The 25,649-nt window shown below is 38.3% G+C and overlaps 1 protein-coding gene across 19 annotated transcripts in view; it reads right to left on the reverse strand.

Annotated features, from left to right (window-relative positions):
• RIPOR3 (RIPOR family member 3) overlaps positions 1-25,371 on the reverse strand; it is a 53,424-nt gene extending 28,053 nt beyond the window's left edge. For 4 of the 19 annotated variants that reach the window (XM_075166503.1, XM_075166506.1, XM_075166502.1 and 1 more), the window contains exon 1: positions 3,924-4,052. Coding sequence is in view for 15 of the 19 variants with exons in the window: in XM_075166487.1 (XP_075022588.1) it covers positions 3,924-4,024 (101 nt within the window). In the remaining 4 variants the exon portion in view is untranslated. Of the gene's footprint in view, positions 1-3,923; positions 4,053-4,306; positions 4,679-19,718; positions 19,924-25,018; positions 25,241-25,284 lie in introns of those variants that run through there. The other 15 variants (XM_075166500.1, XM_075166494.1, XM_075166487.1 and 12 more) reach the window with 14 other exon arrangements.
• Between the last annotated feature and the right edge of the window lie 278 nt (positions 25,372-25,649).

The raw sequence follows: 25,649 nt of genomic DNA on the forward strand, positions 1-25,649 counted from the left end.
GCTACAAGTTATATGCCCAATCCCATATACCTTTACTCAAAAGAAAAAAAGCTCTGGACACACTGAGAGTACTTTCACAGGTAACATTAGAAAGTTAACAGGTAACATAGAAAGCCCAGCCCTAAATACCTAGCACAGAAAAGCTGCAAGTTTTTTGTGACTTCAACAATAATAATTTCAATAAGAAACATCTCTTTCTCCAAGCTTGACGCAGACCCTGAGGTGCCTGGTGGTTCTCTCTTATCCTTTTTAAGTAAAGAAAAATTGTGCAGATCCCCATTTCTTTGGGAAGGGGGGCGAGCACTGAGCAAGAAAAAGAAAAGCTCATTTTTATACCAGGTTAATAACAAGTTAATGTTCATACTGCTAGCAGTTGTCTAAACAGACATGCATGGCAGCTAGCTAAGGCCGTGTTTCTGTGTGCACATTCACACCAGTTGCTGGGTCAACTACAGAAATAGTCAAGTAAGCCACGCTGCAGGGCAAGGACGTTCCCATTCTGACTCTCACCTGCAATTCAGGAAAACGAGGCAACAAACTTTTGATCTGCTCAAGGTCTAACTGATAAAGCTAACATAAAAAAACTTTAGAAATAGCTATTTCTTTGTCTGCATTCACCATCCATTTAAATGATGGCCTAGAGCCCTACCACACTTTAGAAAAGCAAGCTACCAAGCCCAGATTGCATATAAGATACAATTATCAAGGTGTTTTTCAGTGTCTAACACCTCACTTACTTACTTTTAAAAGCAACTACAAAACCAAAATTAAATATTGTTTCTAACAGAAGTCCCCCACACAGGATTTTTTTGTGCCAACCTAAAGAGTTAGAATACCACGAGCCATTAGTTATATATATCTACAACATTTAAACCAGAAAATGAGCTCCCTGCAAATGGTTCTTTCACATTGTCAGATTCATGCCTGGCTTACCTCTATCTATATACTCCTGTAAGTCTTCGTTATTTTTATACAGTTTTGTTAATACTCCCTGTAAGTCAACCCTCTAAAATAACATTATCTAAAGAAGTTTCCCATTCCACCAAGCCAAGCCAACTGGTTGCTCCCAGAGAAGCTTTTCATCTTCTCTACAATCTCTGTCCTAAATTCAGCTCACCTGGAGAAATTATGAACTTCAACAGGCTTAATACTTAGCCACTGGCTGTTTTAAGTTCTAGGCATGTGACTGAAGGCCTAAGGAGATTATTGATCTTGGTAATTAAATCCTAGGCCCAGCACACCTGAGAGCTGTCCCCAGTCCTCTTACAGAAACCTCTGAGTAACCACTTTAATTATCCTGGTGCTAAATTTCCACTTAACTCAATTTTTTAACATATAATCTGCAAAAAATCTGATAAAATCAGGTGTTGCCAAACATTACTGCCGATTTAATTACTTCACCCCAATGATTATCTTAGTTTTTTATGATGGCTTAATGTAAAGTATTAATTAACCAAAGCATTTGGAGCTCAGGTTACCTATAATGAGGAACACAACTGTTAAATTAGAAACTTACGTTAATATTGTTTTCTTTCGTAAGATAATGAATCTTTGAGTATTCCATGCAAAGTGAGAGGGTTTCAACAGCAAGGGACAGTCTAGCCAATAACAGCAGTTGAAAGAGTCTCCTAGAAGGATCATCACTTAAAATTCTTTCATACAAAGAAGGAAATAGCATCCAGTTCCATGTTTTAGATGAGTACTCTAATTAGCAAGATACCATATGGAAGATACAAGATAATTCTATCTTTTGAAATTAAAAGGCCCAAATTACTCCAGTGTTTTGTTTATTTTTGGAAAGGAAAGGACTTTGATATTTACCTTCAGAGTTTTGGACTGCAAATTCTAAATTTAGGAAATCATTTCCCGTCAGTTAAAGTATAGCATCTAAGCACTGCATATGGATAGGTTGGGATTTAAAACTCACTGTTTTCCTCAGTATCTCCTACTGACTGATGGAGCCCATACGTACTTAGTGCACTGATGTTAAGAATCCCATTTTCATACATTTAATAGAAAAGTTAAGTGGCTGACATGGGCCTTTAGGGACAGTAGCTAAAAGCTAGATGCTATGTTGCTGCTTTCCTTTGTGAACTTAATTTAAGTATCAGATTTCTCCCTTTATAGATAACAGTAATAATATTTACTTCCTGTGGAGGCTATTGTGAGGAAAAATGAAATAGTGTGTCTGACTGAGAGCCTCAAAAGGAAGTTGCTAAAGAAATGCAAAAGTATATTTAGCATCTGCTTAAGAATCTCCATGTGGACCTGATTTGTGTGTCATCCTTTGGATAGACCTTGCATAGGGCCCCTGCAATCTCCTGCTGTGTTTTGCAACAGTGCCTGAGGGAGAGATAAGTTAGGAAAGGGTGATTAAATAATTTCTTCACTATGCTGGGGAAGGCTCTCGGGTGTTCACTGGGCTGTGACTGAGTATCTAGTACACAAATTTTCCTTACTGCAGTGATTCTTGAACAAAACTGTCTGTCTAAACACTTAAATAATGAAAAGCAACATCATAAAAAATGCATAAAGAGAGGCATTTGGTTAGAAAACCTTTGCAGCCAAAAGTAACAGAATAATCTTAAGGGATATATGAACTCTTCTGTTTGGAGCATTCTTACCCTGCTGGACTGTGCCTTTGTTGGAGAAACAGCTGTTCAACACTTTTCCTGGTAGATCCTTTCCCTGCTAGAACTCCCACTATGTACTTGATCTCAAGTCTGTTTATATAATTTACTGACAGTGTTTTTCTCAAGATCTTAGCGATTGGTGTGATTTTAGATGCCTGATCTTTGCTAGGTGTAATAGTATTTTTCAGCTTCCACAACAAATTAATTTATTCAAATGTGAAGACTTCTTAATTACATCACAATCATGCTGGAATTTCATTTTTGCTCATACTTTACCATGCTGTGTTTAACTAAAAGGATAATTTAGTCATCTGGTTCTTTGAAAATAGATTTTATGACATGAGTCAGGTATTTTACTGATACACGATGGGATTTCTTTGAGTACAATACTTTTAGAGGCATACTTTCCAGTACTTCTATATGATACTGCTAAATGATTCACTTTGTTATTATTCTAGCATGCATTGGCAGTCAGAGATTATATTAATTTTCCATTTATATATCATATCTTCTAAAAGCACTCAACAGGCTATACAGGGATCACCAAATTCAGAAAAAGAACAAGAGCACTTCTAGTGGAAAAGCTGCACAGTTATCTACACAGAGCAATGCTACACAACAATTTATGATAAGCAAAAAGGGAAAAACAATGCAGGATAGTTTAGCAATTACAGGGTTTGACTGAAGACTGGAAGACTGGACTGCAACCTTGGCTATACTATAGACCTATTACTGATAGCAGTAAATTTGCTGTGACCTTCTTGGCCTGTTTGTATTCCTCCCTTCCTCTCGTCTCTGGCATTGCTGGAAAGCAGCCCATCCTCTCATGCAATGCTGCTCTGCTTAAATAACTCCAGAATAACTTGAGTTGGGTTCAGTTACATATCTTGCCAGGATTCACCATTAACATCCCCATCTTTTGAAAGGTCTATGAGATTTTTAATTACCATAACTATTCAGAAGGTTTTAGTCAGAAAATATCAGTTACTACTAGGCTGCTAGCAGAAAGGGTTGCAGTCCTTCATTTTTCTAGAAGAAATGGACACTATTAACAGTCTGATACATAACCTCTGAAATCCAGCCATCTCTGAAGTATAGTGTGTATAGTAGTAAGACAGTATGGTGTGAAGTATAGGTATTTATCAGTGAACCATGACAACACTCAATAGTTTTAAGATAAAAATTAAGGAACAACTTCTACACATAGATGTCTTAGGCTAAAAAATACATTCACAGTACCTAATGTTTGTTGCCCAAACCATCAGGCGCTTTTCTTTTTGTGTTACTTACGCTAATTTTCTGCTTTGCACAGTGCTGAATCCAGTGAAGGAACAACTCCTGCTGATACCACCCCCATCACCAGGAGAGACAAATGTGAGTTTGACCGACATGATTGCCAGTCAGTAAGTCTATCGGCTTCTGAAATAAACAGAAAAACAGATGAGTCAAAACCTTCTTGGCAGTTCAGGCTTAGACCTGTGCTGCTGCAAGGGCTGAGCTGCATGAAAGTGGAAAGTCAGAACAACAGACAGTAGATTAAATAGAAAAAAAAGACTTGTCTGTTATACACGTTTCCTCTGTTGCCATCCACAATACAATTAATAAGGGACTGAACAGTCTAAAATGAAATCTCTCATGCCCTCTTCAATTTCTGATTGATTTTACAAACTCACTATGTAAAAGCCAGAATAGCCTCAACTCACAGGCTCTCTACATTTCTGATTTTTTAAAAACCCTGTAATTGTCCCACTGCTTAAGGAGTTCAGGCCAACCGGTGTATTTCTAAATCAGTATGGATGCCAGAACAATACTTAAGCTCCAGACTTAGTCAGGTCCAAAAAGCAGTTCCTTGCATCTGTGCAGAGCCACACTGAAGTCAATGGTAGAACTGGCTGAGTGTGGTACTTAAGCCCAAGGCAGAAGTCTGGTTTCAACAGTAAATTTCAGGTTCATGCTCCTCCTCTGGCAGGATTTCTCTTGGATTGCTCTCTTCTGTTTTCCATCAAACTCTTGCTTTCTGGAGAATTGTGTTCTCTGCCATATGTCTATAGAATCCAAGTTACAATATAAGTAACAGACATATCCTTCAAAGCAGCTGTATAAAATCACCCAGACAGTTAATATACAGAAAAATTCCCTTCCTTTCCCCCCCAAGCTGGTGTAATGTAAACACCACAACTGAGTAAAACTGAGTAAAACAAAAAGCTGGAGTATCTATTTGTAGAGAGAAGTACAAACTCCAATAAAGAGCTCTACATGGAGATGCTCCATGCAAAATTTTGTCCTACATTACAGAATGTGCTCTGAAGAACAGTGAGCTCTTAATCTATCAGAGTAGATACTGCAAAGAAACATCCACACTCAACCCCTATGCCTGACATTATCCCACCAGCATGGCTACAATTAGTCATACTAGAGGCCCAGAAATGTCAGGATAAGGCTCTTTTCCTGGCTCTGCCACTAACTTGGAGAGCAACCTAACTCAATGCTCTTCCAGACTGCATATAAAGAACTGAATGGTTGAACTATACTTCCCAAGAGGGGTGAGATTTGGGAGTGTTTTGCTAATTCTGGGCTAGTCTGCAAGTACAGGGAATTACTGTAAGTGACTATGCTTTAGCTATCATTATCTGCTAAAGCAGTAACAAAAGTTGTCATGGATTTCCACCAGCAGAGATCCTGCAGTGAGACCTGACTACTTCATGAGAAGCCGCTCAGTCAGTTCCCGGGGCTGAGGTCTAAGACTCCCATTTCTTTGTCTGTTCTACAGGCTGTGCCAAGCTCATGAATACATCCATGAAAAACAGGCAAAAGATTTTAGAACAAGATGTGAAAATGATAAATTTGAGCCAAACAGCTACCTGCTTTGCAAGCTACTTAGTTTGTCAAAAGAGGTGTTGGGCATGGCTAGGTATTTTGTATCTCAGTACATCGAAGTCCACATGACTCCATAGCTTCAGTAGTATCAGTAGAAATCTGTTACATGGAAAAATTTAGGTGCATCTTAATCACCTTTTAATCAAACTGTACAGCACTTATGTTCTCTTGCTTTGAAAGGATGCACCCTTAATCAGAGATTGTACTTGCATCACATCACAGCTGAAGTTTCAAAATATTTTCCATTCTTTCCTCTAGTTTTCAGATGCTTATAAGTCTGTGAACAGTCACCTCATCAAAAGGATCATTAGACTGAAAAAAACATGCAACTTACTGAAAAATGTAATTGCATAACAAGCTGTTAAAGGAAGAAATAAAAGGAATAGCCTCATGGTTATTGACCACATCCCTCATCAAGGCTAAGCCAGATTCTCAGGATCTATTCTTCAGCTCTCTAAATTGGGAAAGTTAGTAGAAGGGAGGACGAAAGTTCAGGAAAAGCTTGTCTAATTTTATAGGATTCCTAAAGCCTACATAGCGTGAGACTGAAAGCCTTTGAAGCACATAGATATGAAACAAACAAAATCAGGCAGACCCTTGACAGGGAACAGAAAGTGGAAAATGGTAAGACGATTCCCAAAGTAAAAATCTGAACTCTAGATGTAAAGAATTAAGTTGGAAATGTACAGACCCCCAAAACTCAGTTGGTGAAAGGAAGAAATTGCTTAAATTGCCTAGACTTTATTCTGTTGCCACATGTGTTTTTATAAATCAAATATAATTCTGGACTTCAAGAAGATACACTGTTGCAAATTAGTAGAAATGAGAGATGAATTGGACCTCACTTGCGCATAGCCATAAGCATTTAAAAATTCTCATGGGTCATTTGTTTTTTTAACTGCACAAAGCTCAGTCCTCAAGGCCACTGACCGTGTCACGTTCTGCTGTAACGCGTAGCTACATTCAAAAGCAGCTCACAAGCACATTATAAGAATGAAGAGAATTTAAATAATGTTAGGAAAGCGCCATTAAAGGGGTTATCTTTCTTACTTTGAAATAATGTCCACAAAGTCAAATACCACTTGGTACACACCTGCATATATATTTTTTGTAGCGACCTAGAAATCTTACAGCTCATTTCACACTTCTGAGTAGAAGACCGTAAGTAGGATGTCAAGACAACATTTTATTTGTAAGAAAGATTTATAAATGCAGTTGTTTAAACAGAGGGTTTTGCTAGCCAGAGTGTCTGTATAAAAGTGCTGAGCTACGTTGTTACAACTGCCCCTGAGAAAAAGCATCTGGACACATCTCAAATTCAACTCCCCCTTTAGGCTAGAAATAAATCAGATAAGGACCCCCGACAAAGCTGAGTTCAAATCTGTCTTCCAACCTGTAACCTCTGCTGTGTAGGCCAATGTCTCCAAATCTCATAAATACAGGGATTATACCCTGGGGAGCAGAGGAACTTTCCCTCTTTTAATCTTCCCAAAAAGCACAGAATGTGAATACGGTAGCTAGCTAGGGGCTGGCATATGTAGAGCGCAAAAATATCAGGCCAAACTGAAGGAGTCTATTGCCAGGGGCAATAGAAACACTGAACTACTGGAAAAAACAAGGACTCTTGAAAAAGTCTTGTAAAGTTTGTGAGTCTTAAACAGACCTCCAAACTGCCAGGTACTAATAGACTCAAACATTTTACATGCAGTTTTGTAAGATGGAGACTTCAGGTCTCAGGAATGTATTTTTAATATAAACCAAAAGAGTATTTTTTTCAAATTAAAGGAGTATGTTTGTTTGTCCCTGTTTCAATGATTTGCCATAATAGACTATTAGCATTTAACCTTCAGTGTTACCAAGTATCCAGGCATGTAGGGCCAAACATTTGAGCTTCTATGCAGCAGTGAGTACACTCAAATTGCATGTTCTCCTTCGTCTCTGTTAGTATTAGGATATTCCTCAAGCCAAACGACCTTCATCCTCCACAAACAAAAAACTGGTGTCTGTTTGTGTTTATGGCTAAACTTTTCCAGCCCTAGTCACATATTTAATTGTTTCTGGGCACAATGGTTTCAACAATTTTATGAGGAAAATATGACTCATTGACTTCTTGCAAAATATTTCTGCTTGTGTTTTGTACTTTAAATTAGTAGCCATGTTTTTCTTTTAATATCTCCAAGAAGTTCACTTGAACTTGGTGAACTGTTGCTAGAGTAAGGTATTCGCGTTTCCTTAAAATTTATAGTGTTCCAATTGTGAATGATCAGTTGGTTAAGAGACACACACTTGCTCCCAGTTGTGTGTCTACAAAAACTGTACCAGACTTCTGTTTCCTTCAGCTAATTGTGGACACACACATCGAGTTGATAGCCTAGGCAACAAGTGGCTACATATCTCACTAGTATCTCAGTATCCCCTGTTCACTGGCTTCAGCAAGCAGCAGCTGCCTAACAAAATAAAAGCCAGTTTGAAATCAAGTAAATTATTAGTCACTATAGAAAATAACCACAATGACTGAACACAAACTATCAAATGCCAATCACTTCAATGTCTTAAGATCATGTTTGTGATTCTGGATACATTACGTGATCATGACAATTTATCTTACTCCGCCTGATGCTAACTTTCTCCTTACATTTTTAGACTTTTATTGTTACTTTCATACATAATTTTATTTGTAAATATTACATTAGCTTTACTTGGAAGGACAATAGAGCCATTCTATCTTCTAGCTGTGGAAACCAAACAAAGTTGACTTCATTTGGTATTGTCACAACATGACCCTTTTCTCAGTATCAGATGTGCTCAACATTTTATTGGAGGAACTGCAGCCTTGGCACTAAAATATGTAGCTTATATTTGTGCCTATATGGAAAATCCTCTTAGTAAGCGGATTTCTGCATAGCATAGTATATCGATTTTATTGTAGGGTTTCCACCTAGCATCAATGTCTTTTTAGAGCATGGTTTTATAAAATTCACTTCAGCTCCATGACAGCCAAACAACCTTGCCATTAATGTGTTTTGGTTCTATACCATTTCTACTGAAACTCAATTTTCGCTGTACGTAACCAAAATCAGTAGTGATTGAGTAGATGAACATTTAGGGACTTTAGAGGCAATCTCTGGACTTACTCTAGAAATGATCTGTGATTCCAAATAATCATTTGCTGTTTTAAAAAACCCTTCAGTCAAAGATGCTAAGTTACTCATTCCACTTCCCTGAACTTATTATAAACTCCACCACAATAACTGTTTTGCTGCTATAATTGCATCTGTCTTAGGGTCTTAGCTGATAGAAATGTATATTGCAAATACTTAATACGTGAAAAGACAACCCTAACATAATTACACCAGAAAATTCCTAGCATAAGTCAAACTTTGGACTAATTTTGCAAACTGGGCTACATTTGTCTACCATCACATTGATGTAATCACAATTATTTTTCTTCATCTCATTTATTTCAAAACTCAGGAACAATGGAATTAACTAACACTTCTGAATGCTTATGATGGGTGGTATCCATTTCAAAACACTTGCGGCAAACAATGGCATCTGAGTCTTTCATGACACTGATGATAAAGAAAAAAAAATCAGATTACCACAATGTATTACAATATTGTCAAACATTTTGCACAAAGTCTTAGGGCTGATCTGGGCCTGAACCACTGAAGCTTTTTGTGCTTTCAATGTACCGTGGAACAGGCTGGAAATTTCTAGACCTTGGCACTTACTTTGCAGTGTTGGACATCTAAAGAATCCAGACCATTAAAATTAATGAAACTCCTGAGATGTGATAACATCATGACTCAGCCCTAATTACTCTAAAGGTAGATGTAAGGAAGACTGACTGAACAAAGAATGAAGCGACCATCTTGTGTACAGCACCGTGTTGAATCCACTGGGAAAATACACACTATATTTAATCTTTGCTCTCGAGCATTCTTTAGAAAAACCATTGACCTCAGTAGCAATGTCTACATCGCTAGATAAACATTCCAAATTTATGATTAAAACCCCTTAAATTCTATTTATACAGTTATTGGCAGAACTAAGAAAAATTTCTCTGGTTATTTTTCAAGAGATGAAAAGTCATTTGAATTAGGGAGACAGAAAGTGCCCTTGAGGCTACATCTCAATGTAGCTATTTTAACACAGCATTACACTCAAATAGGGATCCTTTCTTCAGATAAATCCTTTCTGTGGAAAGGATTCACAGCACAAGGATTCACAGCAGAATCTGAAAAGGTTATATGTAATTCACTTTAACATGGGAATTCTGACTTGTGGATATCATTTATCTAGAACTGGTGTCTCACACCAACACATATAACCTGCAACTAGTGCACCACACACACAGGGGAAGAGCCACTGCAGTTACAGATACAGAAAATGTATGTTTGATATTTTGTTTTTATACGGTAAAACAGATTTGCGAAAATGGAGGTAAAGGAGACAAATAGCTGCCTGTGATGAGCTTTTGAAAATTTTCCCCTTAGTACTTTTATCATCCGTCTCTGAAGCACTAAGAGGTAAATTTTGCTTCTCCCTTGCACTTTTCCTGCTCTCCCATCTCACCCCTACTCATGTCTTTCCCCCCCCGGTTCCTATAATGGGAATAAAACAATGTAGACAGCTGAACTTGTTCAGCTTTCTTTGCAGAAAGATGCAACCCATGCAGGAAACCATCTTCTACCAAAGAGGGTATGTTTAGCTACAGTGCTGTAAAGTCCACTGGATATAGCTGTACAGTGCCATGAACAATCATTCTTCCACTCGTATTCACCAGATATTTCTGCTGTTTTAAGACTGAGCAATGTGAGCAATGACATAGCAATTTTGCTGCAGGTGGAAGATTTTGCTTCTCTACAAAGCTGCACATGTGTTCCACAGAACTTCTTGGCCTAAACCTGTTTAACTCAGATTATTAGACAGGCCCTTTACTTTGCACCAAACTTACATCTGTCGGGTTGTATTTTGAAAATCTCAGATGATTCAGGAATATAATCCCATTCTCAAAAGTAATTCAGGCTCTTAGGAATTAGTTCAACTGATTTTTAATAAGAATTACATTCACAGCTTACATTATTTAGAAAGATGGGGCTTCAGTGTGTAACTCATTTTGGTATTTTTGCAAATTTTATCTAGGCATATCTAGATTCAACTCTTAAATATATATTTAAATACTGCATATCTGACATACTTTCCTCCTAGCCATATTCAAGCCATAAAAAGAAAATCAGATAAACGGCTTTGATCCAAGTTATTGCTTTAGTCATTAGGCCCTTCTATAGCTTTATGCCAGCTTCTGGAAATGAAGTTCTGGAGTCCAGGTTTCCTATGCAGCAATAAATTTAAATATCATAAGCAGTCCCCTGAGATAGCTTCTCCAGTGCTGGAGGTAGTGTCTCTGATGTAACCATTTCTAGTGTAGTTCTTTGAACACAGGACTCAACTTTCAAGTCCAAGATGACCTGTTTTTCAAGCCTGCAATTCAAAATGTTACTGTATTTCTAATTAGTTTTCATCTAAGCATACAGATCCAAGTTCTATTCTCAGTGACACTGGTGCACATCCAGAGGAAATTAATCAGTCATTTATTCCAGATTTCCAGTAGAATCTCGGCAGCAAATCTTGGCCTGCACTTAGTTAATGACCTGGAAACTATTTTTCAAGACACAATTTTGTGGTGAATTTTTTTACCTCCCTCTAGTGGCAGCAGGTATCAAACAAATGAAGCACAAAGGAGACCTTGTCACGGATCACACACTGATGTATTGTGCCTATTTCTTTCATGCAAATTTGTTACTCGGAATCAAAGTTGGCTGTAAATCCCACTGTAACTTTTTGGTAATGTTGTAATAAGAAAAGAATCAGTGACTGCATATAACCAAAATCCTCGTTTACTTCCTTTGCCAGTATGTGGCATATTCATACAGCCATATGTAGTTTCTCCATGCTTGCCTACATCACAGATCTTCTAGTTGCTGTGAGCACTTTTGCATTGAGTTTTCCCTTCCTCCTCAGGGGAAGGCACAGAACAATTCACCCATTATCAGCTGATTTATGAGCACAGGGCTTGCTGCTAGCTCCTCTGGTTTCAATTTCAAACTTGATGACAAACTTGCAAGCCTGAATCAGAGATTCAGGAATGTGGCAGGCTCCACACGCTAGCCTGACTTGCAGCTTTTTCAGCTTTGGCAGAATTTGAGTCTGCAGTTAGCTACGTTATAATGAATACTTAAAAACAAATTCCTAACAAGAGAAGAAGCAGATGGCGCTGAGGGAGAGCAATTTACAAGTGATGAACAGGCTCTTCCATTTCTGACAAAGGAAAATTTGCCTAGCAGCAAGGCACTGAATCCTACCAATTCTGTCCTTGAGAGGTTCCTCCTTCTTAATTAGGAACCCCAAGGAACATTCTTCTGTAATACATACCTCATTCTCCTTGTTTTCCCCAATCTATGCCTGAATGTATGTCACAGATAGATAGACTTATCAGGTGTGATCATGTCTCCATCCATTGGCTAATGCAGGAGCCTCCTAAAAGCCTATTTCCAGGTCAATTATGAAATAAGAAAGGTCCTTTATCTCAGCCTTAAGGTTGTGGAAAGTCCCAAGTCTAAGCTTCAATAGAAACCACCACGATGGATAGATATATGTTTTGATTATTACACTAAGAAGAATATATTAACGAAAACAGATGACAAACTTCCAGTAACAGTGAAATTTGATGTTCAACAGTATGTGGGATGTATTTTGATATCTTCAAAAACTGAAGTCTGTGAATCACAATATACCAGTATATGTCCTGGCATGCTTCTGAAATGGGAGAAACTATCTGTCATTTAACTGTCTGATCAAGAAAATTGTCTCTTTATTAAGAATTAAACCATTAAGTCAACTTCCTATGGCAACCATGTTTTATTCCCATAAATGTTACCAAGACAATCTTGTGCCATAGAAATAATGAAGTTGCTAAGTTAGGATTGGTGTCCCAAAGAACGCTGGAAGAAGAGGAAAAGTATACAAAATGTCATATAAGAGGGAAATAGGAGAGAAAAAAGGTTTATGTTTTAAAGCAAAGTATTTTCTTTAATGCTGAGTAGACACAGACTTAGTTTTTTCAAAGTCTGTATTTCCGCTACCGATTAGTGAATCTTGGTACCTATTTTAAGATAATGGAAAAAGGTGTATTTTTTAGAAAGATATATGAAAATCAAGACAATTTAGAATGTCTCTTATTGGCCAGCTAACAGCTGAAGCGTCAAAAAATTATTTGGTGTGTTTGAACATTTTATCTAGGCTGAATTTACTCAGTATCTTCTAACACAGGCTTGAACTCATTATATTTTCTAACAAATTAGCATAGCTGTCACAGCAATCCTAACACTGTGTTCTGTACTAATGTTCCCTTTCTGTAGACACTCCACAAGCATGTAAACTTTACTTGTGGAAAAAACCAAGAACCCTTGAATATATGTGGATATATCTGTACTTTCCCCTCCGTTTCTTACCAATTCCTAATACATATGCTCTGACATTCATGGCCCACATTTTTTATGCTGTTATTCTCTCCTTTTATTTGGTTTGGGTTTGTTTTTAATGAGGTGAACTTTGCGCAGCCCAACTCTAGCTCCTATAAAATCTGTGTCTTAAATGGCCAGATTTAGTGATTTTTGTATGGAAAAAAAAAGGCCTACATACTAACCACACAGCTGTACTTGGAAACAGATGTTTTACCCCCTTTAAACTGAACTAATGAGGACGGGAATATGGAACAGATAGGTCAGGAAAACTTCTGCCTAGATTTTGAATTTGGAATTATGGAAAGAGTACAGAAAAGACTGGTGCTTCCACATAAGGGGAGGGGAGAAGGACGGTAAGTCCACTGATGGTGAAAATTTGCATTACTACACTAGCTTCAAGGCACTTCCACTTCACAGCCCTGTTCATCCCAATGTCAGTTCTATCCAGTTAGCTCAGACAAGTATCCCATAGAGAGCAGGCCAGATGCTCAGTTTATATGAACTGCTGCAACTCTATTCAAATCAATCTATTTACAGAAGTCCAGGATTTGGCTCTGTGTCTCCTTTGCATTTAGCAGGTGTGAAAGGACTCTAAATCACTTCTTTCAAGACTTCTGTAAAACATAAAGTAGACCAATTATTTAGGATCAGATGTGAAAACCATAACTTCTGATAGAAATCTGACCAAACATGAAAATTTTTTAAACTAACTTTGCTCATCAGTGTGTTCTTAAAATACAAAGTGTCTTCTGCTGCTAGTTCAGAAATAGATAAGGTTTTTAGGACCATCGCTTCTCTGCCCTATCTCGCTCTCATCAAAGTCACTGGGAGCATTGCCATAACTTCAGAGAGAGGACGAACAAGACCTTTGTAATCATGATTTGGCGCTCACACTGGAAAAATGCATTAGTGATTGGCTTTCTATAGAAAAGATGCATCAGGTTTTCCCTCTGGTTCCTAGCTTAAGCTTCCTTAAAAAATTATTCTTGATTTCTCTTCATATGCTCTTCATCAGTACACTCCCTTGCAGTATAGAGCGGGTCCCTTGCACTAAGCCATAGCAGTAAAAAAGAGTCTTCTGCTGTATAAGGCTTTGTGAGACAAAGTCATTACATGCAGAGGAAACTGGGTTTAGTGGGGCCCTAGTTTCCCTGAGGACTACCATAATATAAATTATTAATAATAAAAATAAACATTGGCTAGCTTGAACTTCTCTTCATTCCCTTAGAGCTTATTTTTGTGACGGAATTAGCTAAATAAAACCCACTTGAAAGAATGCTTAATTGCAAACTATCCAAACAAAACAAAATGGAACTAATTGGTTCTTAAATATTAAACATTTAAAAGGAGATGGCTTTGGAAACAGCTGAAAGACTAATGTGTATTAGGATACATATGGTAAAGCGAGCAGTTAAGCAAAATGCAGTCTAAACCAGACTACATTTCCTTTTAAACCAGGTATTCAAGTTTTGTCAGTCTGGTTCTGCCTAGAAGACAGATTATTGGATTTGGATTATTTCAAGCCTAAACAGACTTACAGCAATACTCTTTTGAAAATTATAAAATCAGAAGAGTCAAACTTGTGTACTGACTTCTGGACACAGTTTGCCCAAGAAAGACTACAAAATCTACAATGATCATTACTCCAAGGAGTGCCCCTTAAGCCTATTTCAGCCTAAAAAAGATAGCTTAGCAAAGACTACTGTTTCAATTGTTTTTTCTAAAGCAATTATCTTCCTGGAAGTTGGGTAGGGAGAGCTCACATAAACAGTTCTGACAACATGTCTCTAAAGGAGAGTAGTGATGCCTTCCATCAGAATAACTGATTGCAGATCTGCCTTGGCCTTTATAAACTTTCAGCCCTGTGTTTTTGTTACTGCTATTAAATTCAAATATTTCACAATCAGCAAATAGAAAAAATCTGCTTGGGCATGTGAAAACATTCATTAAAGGTTAATACAGTTGCCACACTTATTTCTTAAATCAGAAGTATTTCTAGCAAGACTAGAAACTGGTATCTCTAATGTGACTGAAATTTGTAAACAAGAAAAAAAATTTCTACATTAGAAAGGAGCAAAAAGTATATAAGTTAGAACCAAAATCATACAGTAAAAATAATTTTTAAAATTAATTAGTGGTAGAAGAATTTTTCTTTGGAGGACCACTGTGTGCTGTGACATGAAATCAGACTAGTGGTAAACCATTGAAAGTGCACTGCCTAATCAGCCACATGTTTACTTTCCTACTTATCAATAACTGACATTAACAAGACTTCTGCCAGAGATAATAAATTCCTGGAAATGTCAGGCTCTTCTACATCACCCAGCCCAAGCACAAGAGAGCTACTCACTGAAAAAAAAAAGGCAGACATAACTAGACATAACTGGAAGTGCTAAGCAGAAGTTGCTCAGTAGCAGGATCAGTTGAGATCAAACCACTTCAACATTTAGGCCAAAAGCTAATCTAATTTTAAGGTCCCTTGAAATGTTACGAATATCATCAACAAACACGGCAAGAGTCACTCATGAAACTGCGTTTCAGTTTTGTGCACAAAAAAAATCAATCAGCTCTCTGTCTCAAACTTCTTCAAAGACTGTGAACCCAATTGTTTGTTCCCTGAGGACTCAAAGCTTTTACTGCAACTAGCAGTCACATCTGCTTAGTGTTTCATATTTTTCAGCATCACAAGGAGTTTTTCTTAGACCTTGGACTGGTTTACTCAGCATCTATGTGCAAGTACAACAACAAAACTCCAACAGAAGAGGTAACTGAGGTCTTCTGCCAGTTTGTTTCTACCTCTCTCCCCAAAAGACACAGGCAATCCTGGCAAAAGGAGTATTCTATATGAGTATTTTGCCAGCATAGCTAAATCTTTACTGGTGTCATTTTTAACATTCCTCTTAGTGCTCACAGCTATGCCAGAAACTTCGTAACATAGATCTATACAGTTACACAAGAAAGCTTTGTTGTTTTAATACATCTAGTATAGTTTTGAAAGGTATTAGTAGTCTGCAGATGATAACGTAAAAAAATCCTTCGATGTGAACACCTTCTGTGTATCTATACTGCCAGCACCTCACTGCTATCAGAATATTGGTATTTTTTACTACAAAAGTTCTCCTAAAATTAATGGAGTAACTCGGCAAGCCTGTGCTTTCTATCAGCATAGTTAAAACTACCCCTCAGACTTAAAACAATTAGTACTAAAGTTTACTGTGCATTATACTGCTTCTATACTTGCATCTTCTGCTAATTCAGCCATGTTGGTAAAAGAAACCATTTTTCACAGTCCTTACCCAATTTAGCGGGCAGGAATCTGTAATATAGACAGGGATTTAACAGCTGTAGAGAGGGGCTTATTACTTGTGTGTCTTTAGATACTACAAGGACTTTGCTAGTACAGATGTACTGCTATAAAGCATCAGGGAAAAGAATAAATTGTATTAGCATACAACACTGCCATAATAATATAGCTGAAGAAGCTTTTAATATCATATGCCCATATCATTCAAAAAAAAACCCTCAACTGAGATAAAATCATAGCAGTACTACATTTAAGCACAGAACAAAGCTTAGTATGACTACATGGCAAGTGTAGAACAACTACAATTCTCAGTTTATAAAAAAATCTGTAGGTAAGTCCTTCATGCCTCATAAAACAAAATTTATTTTTGTGATGTAAATTGACTTAGTCTATGTTACCCAGACTCTATTACTTATCTATGAGCCAATTATAATTGAGACCACTCTTGCAGAATAGGATCGTGTCACTTCACAAAACTGGGCCCCCTGTAAGGAAGTTCTCTTAGTTCCCTTTCAACGTGGAAGGAGTGAATTGTAATGCTAACACGCACACTGACTCCAGAGTGTGAAGCTCTTACCCAAGACCAATGAGCAAAAGACTCAAGGTATCATTCAGTTCACTGTACATACTGATCCTTAGTTCATCAGCTCCTATTGTCCTAACAGAACGAGGACAAACAACAGTGACCTTCAGAATATGGTGTGTAGGGAAATGACAGGTTTGCATTAAGTTATAGTTATTTGAGCTGCAGAGAGATCTAACGCAAAAATGAATGGCCAAATGCATAGTCCGTATTCACATAGCTGTTGCTTGATTGATAATTTAAGGAGTCCTGGTGATGGATGAAATCATCAGCAAAGAACTTCAAATTTCAGGACAACACACAGGCAAAACAGTTATACTGTGATGACTCCAGTGATATCAAAGGCACTATGTGTGCACTGATCTGCTTTTTTGGCAACAGACAGGCTCAATTTATGAAAGACATAATCATCACATATCTTGCCAGATGAGCCTGAGATGACGGCAGCAGTGTCCAGAATGCTGAAAGGTGCTATAAGCACAACAGTGATACGCCTTCCCATTAATGAGGAACCATGCCTGGCTGCAGAGGCAGTAGATAGAACAGTATGTCCCTGTGATGTTCTATGTTCCCTGGCAGTTTTCCCACACTTGCAATATGACCCTCCAACCATCAGTGCATGGATCGTTGATCTTATGAACTCACATTTGTGATCCTCTACAGAATTGTCATTGAGAATGTACAGCCCAGAGAACTTACTGGCAGAAAATCACGCTTGGGTGATCTTCAAAATTCAGAAATGGCCATTCAAATACAAAATATACATCTTGATAAGTGATTCCAACAATATACTAATTCAGATCTAGAATTAAATCCAGATCCTGACACAGTTACAGCAGCAATGGCACACAGTGCATTCGATGTTATAATAGAAAAATAGTGGTTTGCTCCATATGACTTGGCTTACTCAAGAGAGATATTTTACAATAAGCTACAGTTTTACTGTATTGTAAAGATAATCTGACAATTACAGGTCAAAGTATACTTGCTTATTGCTTTAAACGAAACTAAAAGCAGTCAAATTCATACACATATGGGGGAAAGATTCATCATGTATTACTATAGCTCTGGAGAAAACAAGCTAAGCTGGGCAGATGCAGAAATTATGTATGTCTGGACTGGAGATCTTACCAGAAGATGCAGTATATGTTCTCATCCAAAGCCTTCTCCTGCAGAGCACATACTCCTTAGACTTGTGTTTTTGTTCTTGAAGAACCCAAGCTCAAGCAATTTTGAGATACTTTGCACTGCTACTTACTTGTTTTGCACTTCTGATGTTTGTTTGCAGGCAGCTGGGATGCCTGCACTGATTTTCTAAGGTTATTTAAATTCTTCTTTATTTGTTAACAAATTATGTTGGTTGCACAACACATTGGCATGTGAACACTTCAGAAAAAGGGAGGGGCACAACTCAGCCTCAGTGGAATTAGGAACAAGATCCAATGACTTCAGCAGAGTTACACAAAGGATAGCTTCTATTGTTTCAGTGGGAGTTGTGGTTAATTAAAGTAGTATTTCCCATCAGCTTTCTACATGCAGGACTCTCTTCAAAGGTTGCATTACCTTCAAGATCCCTGTGTGGGCTTCCATTTCAGACAATGAATAACAAAAGCCTAGTGATAGATTTTCATAAAGTCTGGGCATATACTATTGTACTAAAAGCATGAAAAAAGGCACACAGTAACGTGCAGTTATATATACCTATACAACAAACATATAGTGATCCTGAAGCTGTGGTGTTACTGATGGAATTACACTGATGCATTTTTAGACACGATCCATCCATTTTAAAGTCAATGTTGTTTTATCTTCCACTGTAAAAAACAGGTAACTTGCTACGAATCAGTTATCTTCAAAACTTTAGAAAAGCCTGTGAACTTTCTGTATAGATCAAGTATTAGCCACATTTTTACACACAGTTAACCAAAATGTACAGTCTATTGTAATAATTGCTCAAACAGCTGCATATGCATTTGGAATACCTCTCTGTGTCAAATCTTTCTGAAAACCCTGGGTCTACTATTTTAACTTTACAGATCTCATCAAACAAAATCCTTCCTTATAATCCAGAGAAACCTTCTAAACTCTTTTTGTAAAATTTCAACTACATAATGTATAAATTGCAGAAATTCAGCACATAGATAAACTGAAGGTTATTCACATTTTATTTTGTCTGCAGTAGTAGAAATATAAACCTATTCATGCTAACACTAAATCAGTAAACACTAAGATTTTAAAGCACACTGAGGTCTTTGAATTGCCTCCCTGTGTGTTTATCTGTTGAGTCCCAGTACTGGAGAATGATTTTTCCCTCTTCAAGTCTGTGGCAATTTAAATAATAAAACGGAGGTTATGTAAGTGCAGAGAATTATGGAAAAAAAGTAAGTGGAAAGTACGTATTTTTAAAATGCACTTGAATAACTCAAATGCAGCTGAACTGACATTATTCAGACTTTCCAGTCTTATTCAATACTGGATTGAAACCAAGCACAAGAAATTTCAGGCCCAAAGGAAATTTTTAAGAAAATTTTAAGTACCTATATTTCTAGTTTACAATGTCTGTCTGGGAAAGCTCTACCGCCTAAAGAGAGACTAAGCTATTTTCTCATGGGATCAAACAAAAGGGATGTGAACTAATTAAGGTGACGTTTGGATCAGCTTGCAAACACAAGGACTGATTCAGCCCTAAAGAACACCCAAACCAGAAACCTGGATTAAAATATCTGTGGTCTTTTAGCGAAATATGGATGCGGACTCAGATCCAAATTTTACACCGAAAGTTCATTTCTAACCTGTGCAGACACAAGCTGTAGGCCCAGCTCCGCATTCCTTCCACACCCAGAATTGGAGTTCTGCCTGAATAAGGAATGCAAGAGAGAAATGAATTTCTTATCTTTATGGCAGATCTTGTTTGGTGATGTACATGCCTGTGAACCTGCCAAAACTCAGATGTGTGACATGGTATGCAGTCTAATTCCAAAACTGATAGATTTCAAAAGATTACTCTTGTAGGACACTTAAAATAAAGTCAAACTATTTTCATAAGCATAAGTAACTGTTTCTAACTCTAGTATACCTGGATATATTCTGATTCCTCTGTTATAAACAATTTTCCTCAATGGAAAAGTGAAGATCTCAGATTTGTATAAAAAATGAGTAACAAAGGGAATAAAGTATATATTTGCAAACCAAGGGACATTTAAAAGTATGGATATATGAAAAAAACATTTAAAAAAATAAATTTCACAGCGGGAAAATAATAAACAAAACAAACAAACAAATAATAGAATAAGGCTTCTTAGCATAACATTTTATGTCCATTATCCTCTAAAATCACAGAGTAGCATTATGCATACGGTAAAATTTTTCCATCACTCCAAAAAGACACAAACTTCACCCTGGCTTTTGATAAGATAAATGCAATTATGTTTCCTTCAGCTACCCAGCCAGCAGTATTTCAAAATTTGCAGGGAAAAAGACCTTGCAATTGCATAAATGACAAAGAACTGTGAAAACCAGTCTCTTTATGTGTGGATCTTGGCCTTTTTTAAATTTTCCCAGATTTTTCAATGAAGTTTATACAAGAAATGCCCACCAATATTAGTTACAGATGCTGTATTTTATGATACATCTATGATAAAATTGAAATCCCAGTGCAGACACAATTCCATCAGCATTTTTGTTAGTTTAAGTTAATTTGGTCAAAAATCAGTATAAATTCTACAAAAAAACCCTCTTTTTGCAAATACTAGATGTATCCACATCTGGAGTTTCTGACACAATTATTACATGCGCCAACCTGTTCTGCTGTAGGTGTGGCCTTCCTGGATGTTTTTATTGTTATTCTACCCCAAACAGTATGCAAAACTGTATGATAAAGATGCCCTTCTGTGATCAAAAAAGTGAAAAGGTAATTCATGTTGCATTTTATTCAGACAAATATTTTCATAATAGTTGAGAAAAGAATATGTTGAATAGAGTATCCTGTGGCAACTACTCTGAGAAAAAGAAATACTAGCTGAACTTAAGGGCTTTGGCTGCTTTAAGGCTTCCTAGGCAAGATTAAATCAAAATATTTCCTATATACATTCCCTCTTTTCATCAGCATGTCAACTGTAGTAAGTACGAATGTGCTATTAATTCTCAGCATCAAAATCTGGAATAATTTTATATAGTCAAATGTTTCCTTACTTTTACAGAAACAACTATTACTGGAAATATTTTCCAAAGCATGTTGCAAGTGGAGCTAAGTAAATCAGCTAGCACACTGCACACTTTTCAAGGAAAAAGTTTCTAAAAAAGAATCAGGATTTAATAAAAAATGCCTCTGAGGTACGTAACTCATGCCCATAATAGAATATTTTTCAATTTTCAACCCTGTATAGAGAATTTTAAAATGCTAACAGATGTATGAAACAAAAAAAAGCAAAATTCTCCCTTATTCTCTCCTGTGAGCACATATAACGCACACAGAAACCAATGAGAGGCTCTAAAACATGAATACTGCTTTTACATTTTCCACTAGAAAGACAATTTGCTTGCAATTTCTTCTCCCTTTAAATTGTTTCTGTGGCAACACATCTGGTGCTATAATTCTGGGCCAGAACATTAACTATCCTGAAAGAAGAAAGTTATGTCGTTGTTCTGGTCTGCAAGAATGCGAAGCAGAGGGAGATCTGCAAACACATGTAATCAGATAACCCTTTTCACCTTCATAGGCGCACAGAATATTAGCTACCGATACTTATGCATAGCTTAAAATTACAAGTTTAAAAATGATTCTACAATGGTTAGAGAAAACTCTTGTGGTGAGCACATATTCTGTGAGCCAGCTTTTTTTAAACAAAATGATGAATGCTTTGTTACCACTTTGTTCCTACCACATGAAATGAGGAGAGTATTCAGCTAAGAGGAACAAGGTTCATTCCCTAATCATAAATATAACTCTTCCTACGTAATGAAGAAAGATTGATATTGATTTCTTACCATCTCCCGGTTCTATGTAAACATTATCACCATTTTACAGATGACGTATGTCCGGAGCACATAAGGCCAAAATGTCTGCAGTGTCTGTTAAATTCAGATGCCCCTACTATTAGTTACCCATATTGAAACATGCAGCCCATGGCTCTCGGAGCTGTTGAGGACCAATAGACTTTACTGGCCTTACTTGAAATTATACGAACCTATTGATGCTTAATGTAAGTCTTGGCCATCCCCGCCTAAGCATGCCAGCATTCTCAGAATTTGCAGTCTGAACAATTTAGTTGTAGAGAAAGGAAAGAAAAACAAGAATAAAATCTTACAGCTCCAACTCAGTTTGCTAAGTCAACAAGTGAACAGGTTTTTTAATAACTAATTATCCTGACAAGTCAGTCTGAAATCTTAAAGTCATACTATATGTCTATAATCCAAAGCAAGTTATTACAGGTATTTTACAGGGCAACTGAGATCAACATCTCAAGATATAAACTCTACCATGGATCTTAATTCATGATACAAGGGCCAGAGCAATTTGCAAGGGCTACTGCATTCACTTAACTCAGCCTGGAGTAGCAAGAGTTAAAAAAATAATGGAAGTGGATTTTTGCTACTCTGTCAAGTAGATCAGGGATGAATTAATGGAAAGAACATATCTGATGAATAACAAAATATCACTGACACAGTTACTTTTCCAATAATAATTGCATTTTAAGTTCCCCATGAAACATATTTTATTATTTAATTTGAAACAGCTAAATTCAAATCTAGATCAGTTACATAAAATCAGTTTGTAACTACACTTACAGTATTTTCTGTATTAGTGACAAAGAAGACAAGATCATCTTGGTGTTCTGATCCTCTAAATTACTAATGATTAAATGCATTGATTGGCTGAAAACCAAGTTTTTTCCCTAAAAAGTTGAACTGAATAAAAATTATGGTTTTCAGGCATTCTGTCTTTGAAGACATACTGGTTTAAGCAATCTGTGCTCGGGGAGAATAAACTGGCAACAGAAATGGAAAACTTTAAAAAAGTGGATAAAAACTGGTATTTCATAAATACGTATGTCCCTCTTGTACTATTGGAGGTGCCATCTTACAATCAGAACTAAACCCAGGACCCTGAGCACCTCTAGTCATTACAGGCCGGCTGATGTCCTTTGCAAGACTTGCTGTCTGTATAATTTTGGATTGCCACCAGCCAATCACCTTCCAAAATCCAGTTCTGGCCAATAACAGTCTGGATAATTCAAGTCTGTCTGTTCCCTTTTTCTCAGCCTTTTGGCTAAGATTGAGTGTGTATATTTAACTAATATTAAACCTACTATTTTACATAAAATATGTCCTTCACTTCCAATCTAGACTATTTATTCCATCCAAATGGCATAATTAACAAACCTTCTGAGACAGTTCTCAGTCCCTTGCTTTATCTTGTATAACTTTCTATACACAGAACCTCCGTTTTGTACTAGTGCACTATAACTCCACATTATCACTCCTCAGACCCCTGAGAAAAAGACACATTAAAATCGTAACTTTCCCCTCCCCATAGACTGAGTTTGGTTTCCCTTTGTAGCCGTAATGGCTCTATTGCACTTCTCAGGTTCTTTATGAGGATATTGCAAAGGAATATTTGTGAAGAAATTAGCTATGGACAGGAATAAAGTGATATTGGTGGATCTGCTATTACAGGGTCCCAACTCCCTGACTGGATTGCTCCTGAGGAACCCAGGGCTAGAGTGAACATTGTAGAGCAACTGTGCGGCTGCTCTTTCTCTTGACAGAAGGAAATCATCTCATCTTTATACTACCCCTTAGGGAATACCATTACATAACTCACTGTTTGGCCTATATTTCCCCATTCTTGGCTCCATGCTGTTAACAGAAATACCACTGCTTCACTGCAGTGACTGACTTGAGAATCGAACACTCGATAGGGACGCAGGACCTGTCATCTCAGAGGAGCCCATTAATTCCTCTGAACAGTATCCAGACTCTAATCAGAGGAAAATTTTACCAAGCTAGTTGTTCACTACCGTATCACATGTGTTGTATCTCATACAAGTTTCTCTCTAGACTCGGGGCATAAAGTGGGCTTGGCCTGCCATTCAATAACAGCTCCGTCCCATTTTGGCAGGTTTTGCACAGCTTTTCCTGCACTACTACATGTGGTGCTTATGTCATCCACTCTGCAGAATTCAGAGCAGCAGCATGTAAGCGATCAACTACACAAGAAATGAATACAACAGAGAAGAAGTTTCTAATATGCATGTTCCTTTAGACACCACGCCTTTCTCAGATGTATCTCTCCATTCAACATGAAATGTTCCCTCAGACACATTTTGCATTGTTTACTACCTTTACAAATTATCTTCCTCTGCTTTTTTTTTAATTAAGGTCTTTCTAAAAAGAGTATGTAATGCCCCTCATTAATAGGTGTAGCTCCCATTTTACAGCTGTGAAAACACAGGTAGAGACGGACTAAGTCTTGATCCTAACAAAGGAAATGACTGAATCAGGAGTTTTGAGTACTGGTGCTGTACTCTGACTCTGGTTCAATACTCAAGAAATGTCTCAAGAAATATGTAACCTTATTTTTCAAATTCCTTCAAGTTTCTTTGGTTGATGAACAACTCAATTTCCATATGGCCCAACTTACTTAAAACACTTTTAAACGGGGAAATTAAACTCTGTCTGAAGCAAAATGTAACTGGGCTATGACCCAAAACCTCAATTCGTATTTATGACCAAATAAAATGTAATTTCTGCACAGACAAAAAGAGTTAAATAAAATATAAGCAGCCTATACAATGACACCTCCAAAATGCAAACCCTACAGGACGGCATAAATGTTGTCCTGCTCCTCTTACTTTTCCACCTGCTCCAGCCAGGCGTTCATCTCCCAGGGGGTTCCTGGGTGTTTCCTGGCATGAATGTGTTTACCCTAGGATCAAAAGCTACCGCACCTCTTTGCGCCGGTGCAGCCTCTGTAGGAATATCAGCATCCTTCGAAGCCTGCCTGTTTATACAGATACCCGCAGACTCCTAAGGAGCCTGCCCATAAGTGACATGCACCCCCCGCGCCCGGTTCCCTGCAGCTCTCACCTACCGATGCGGTGCCGGTGCCTCCCCGTTGCCCCGCGCGTCTCGGACACCCGTCTCTCTGCCGGGTGCCCGAAGCGGCGTTACCGACGCGCCCCTGCCCCGCACCTCCCGCCGCCGGGCAGGGCGGGGGTCGCGGCCCGCGCTCCGCCGGCGCTCAGCGGGGCGGGACGCCGCCTACACCGCCCGGAGCCGGAGCCGGCACCCCGCGCTCCCCCCGGGCGTCCCCGGCGGGATTCGCTCCGCGGTCCTCCGCGGCCAGGTGCTTCCTACCTGCCCTCTCGGCGGCGGGGCGCGGAGAGCGGCTCTGCACCGCTCCCGCGGCAGCGCGGCGGCTGTCGGCGGCGCGGAGAGGCAGGGCCCGCCGGGAGGGCCGCGATAGCCGCCGCTTATCGCCGCTGCCTGTCACCCAGCCGGGCTCCGTTTCCAGGAAGCCGCGGCTCCGGAGCGCTTGTTTGCTGCTGGATGCCGATCGCCCCGTCCCGCTCGCTGCCTCCCTCCCTCCGACCCCCCTCATCCTGGCAGGGGGGCTGGGAAAGTGCAGCGCGGCTCCAGCACATGCCGAGCCTGCGGTCACGGCCCGGACCCTCTGCTATTAATCAGGGAGCATCCCAAGCGCCCCCTTGCTCACTCCAGCT

This window comes from Calonectris borealis, chromosome 17 (assembly GCF_964195595.1).
Source record: "Calonectris borealis chromosome 17, bCalBor7.hap1.2, whole genome shotgun sequence".
NCBI lineage: Eukaryota > Metazoa > Chordata > Aves > Procellariiformes > Procellariidae > Calonectris > Calonectris borealis.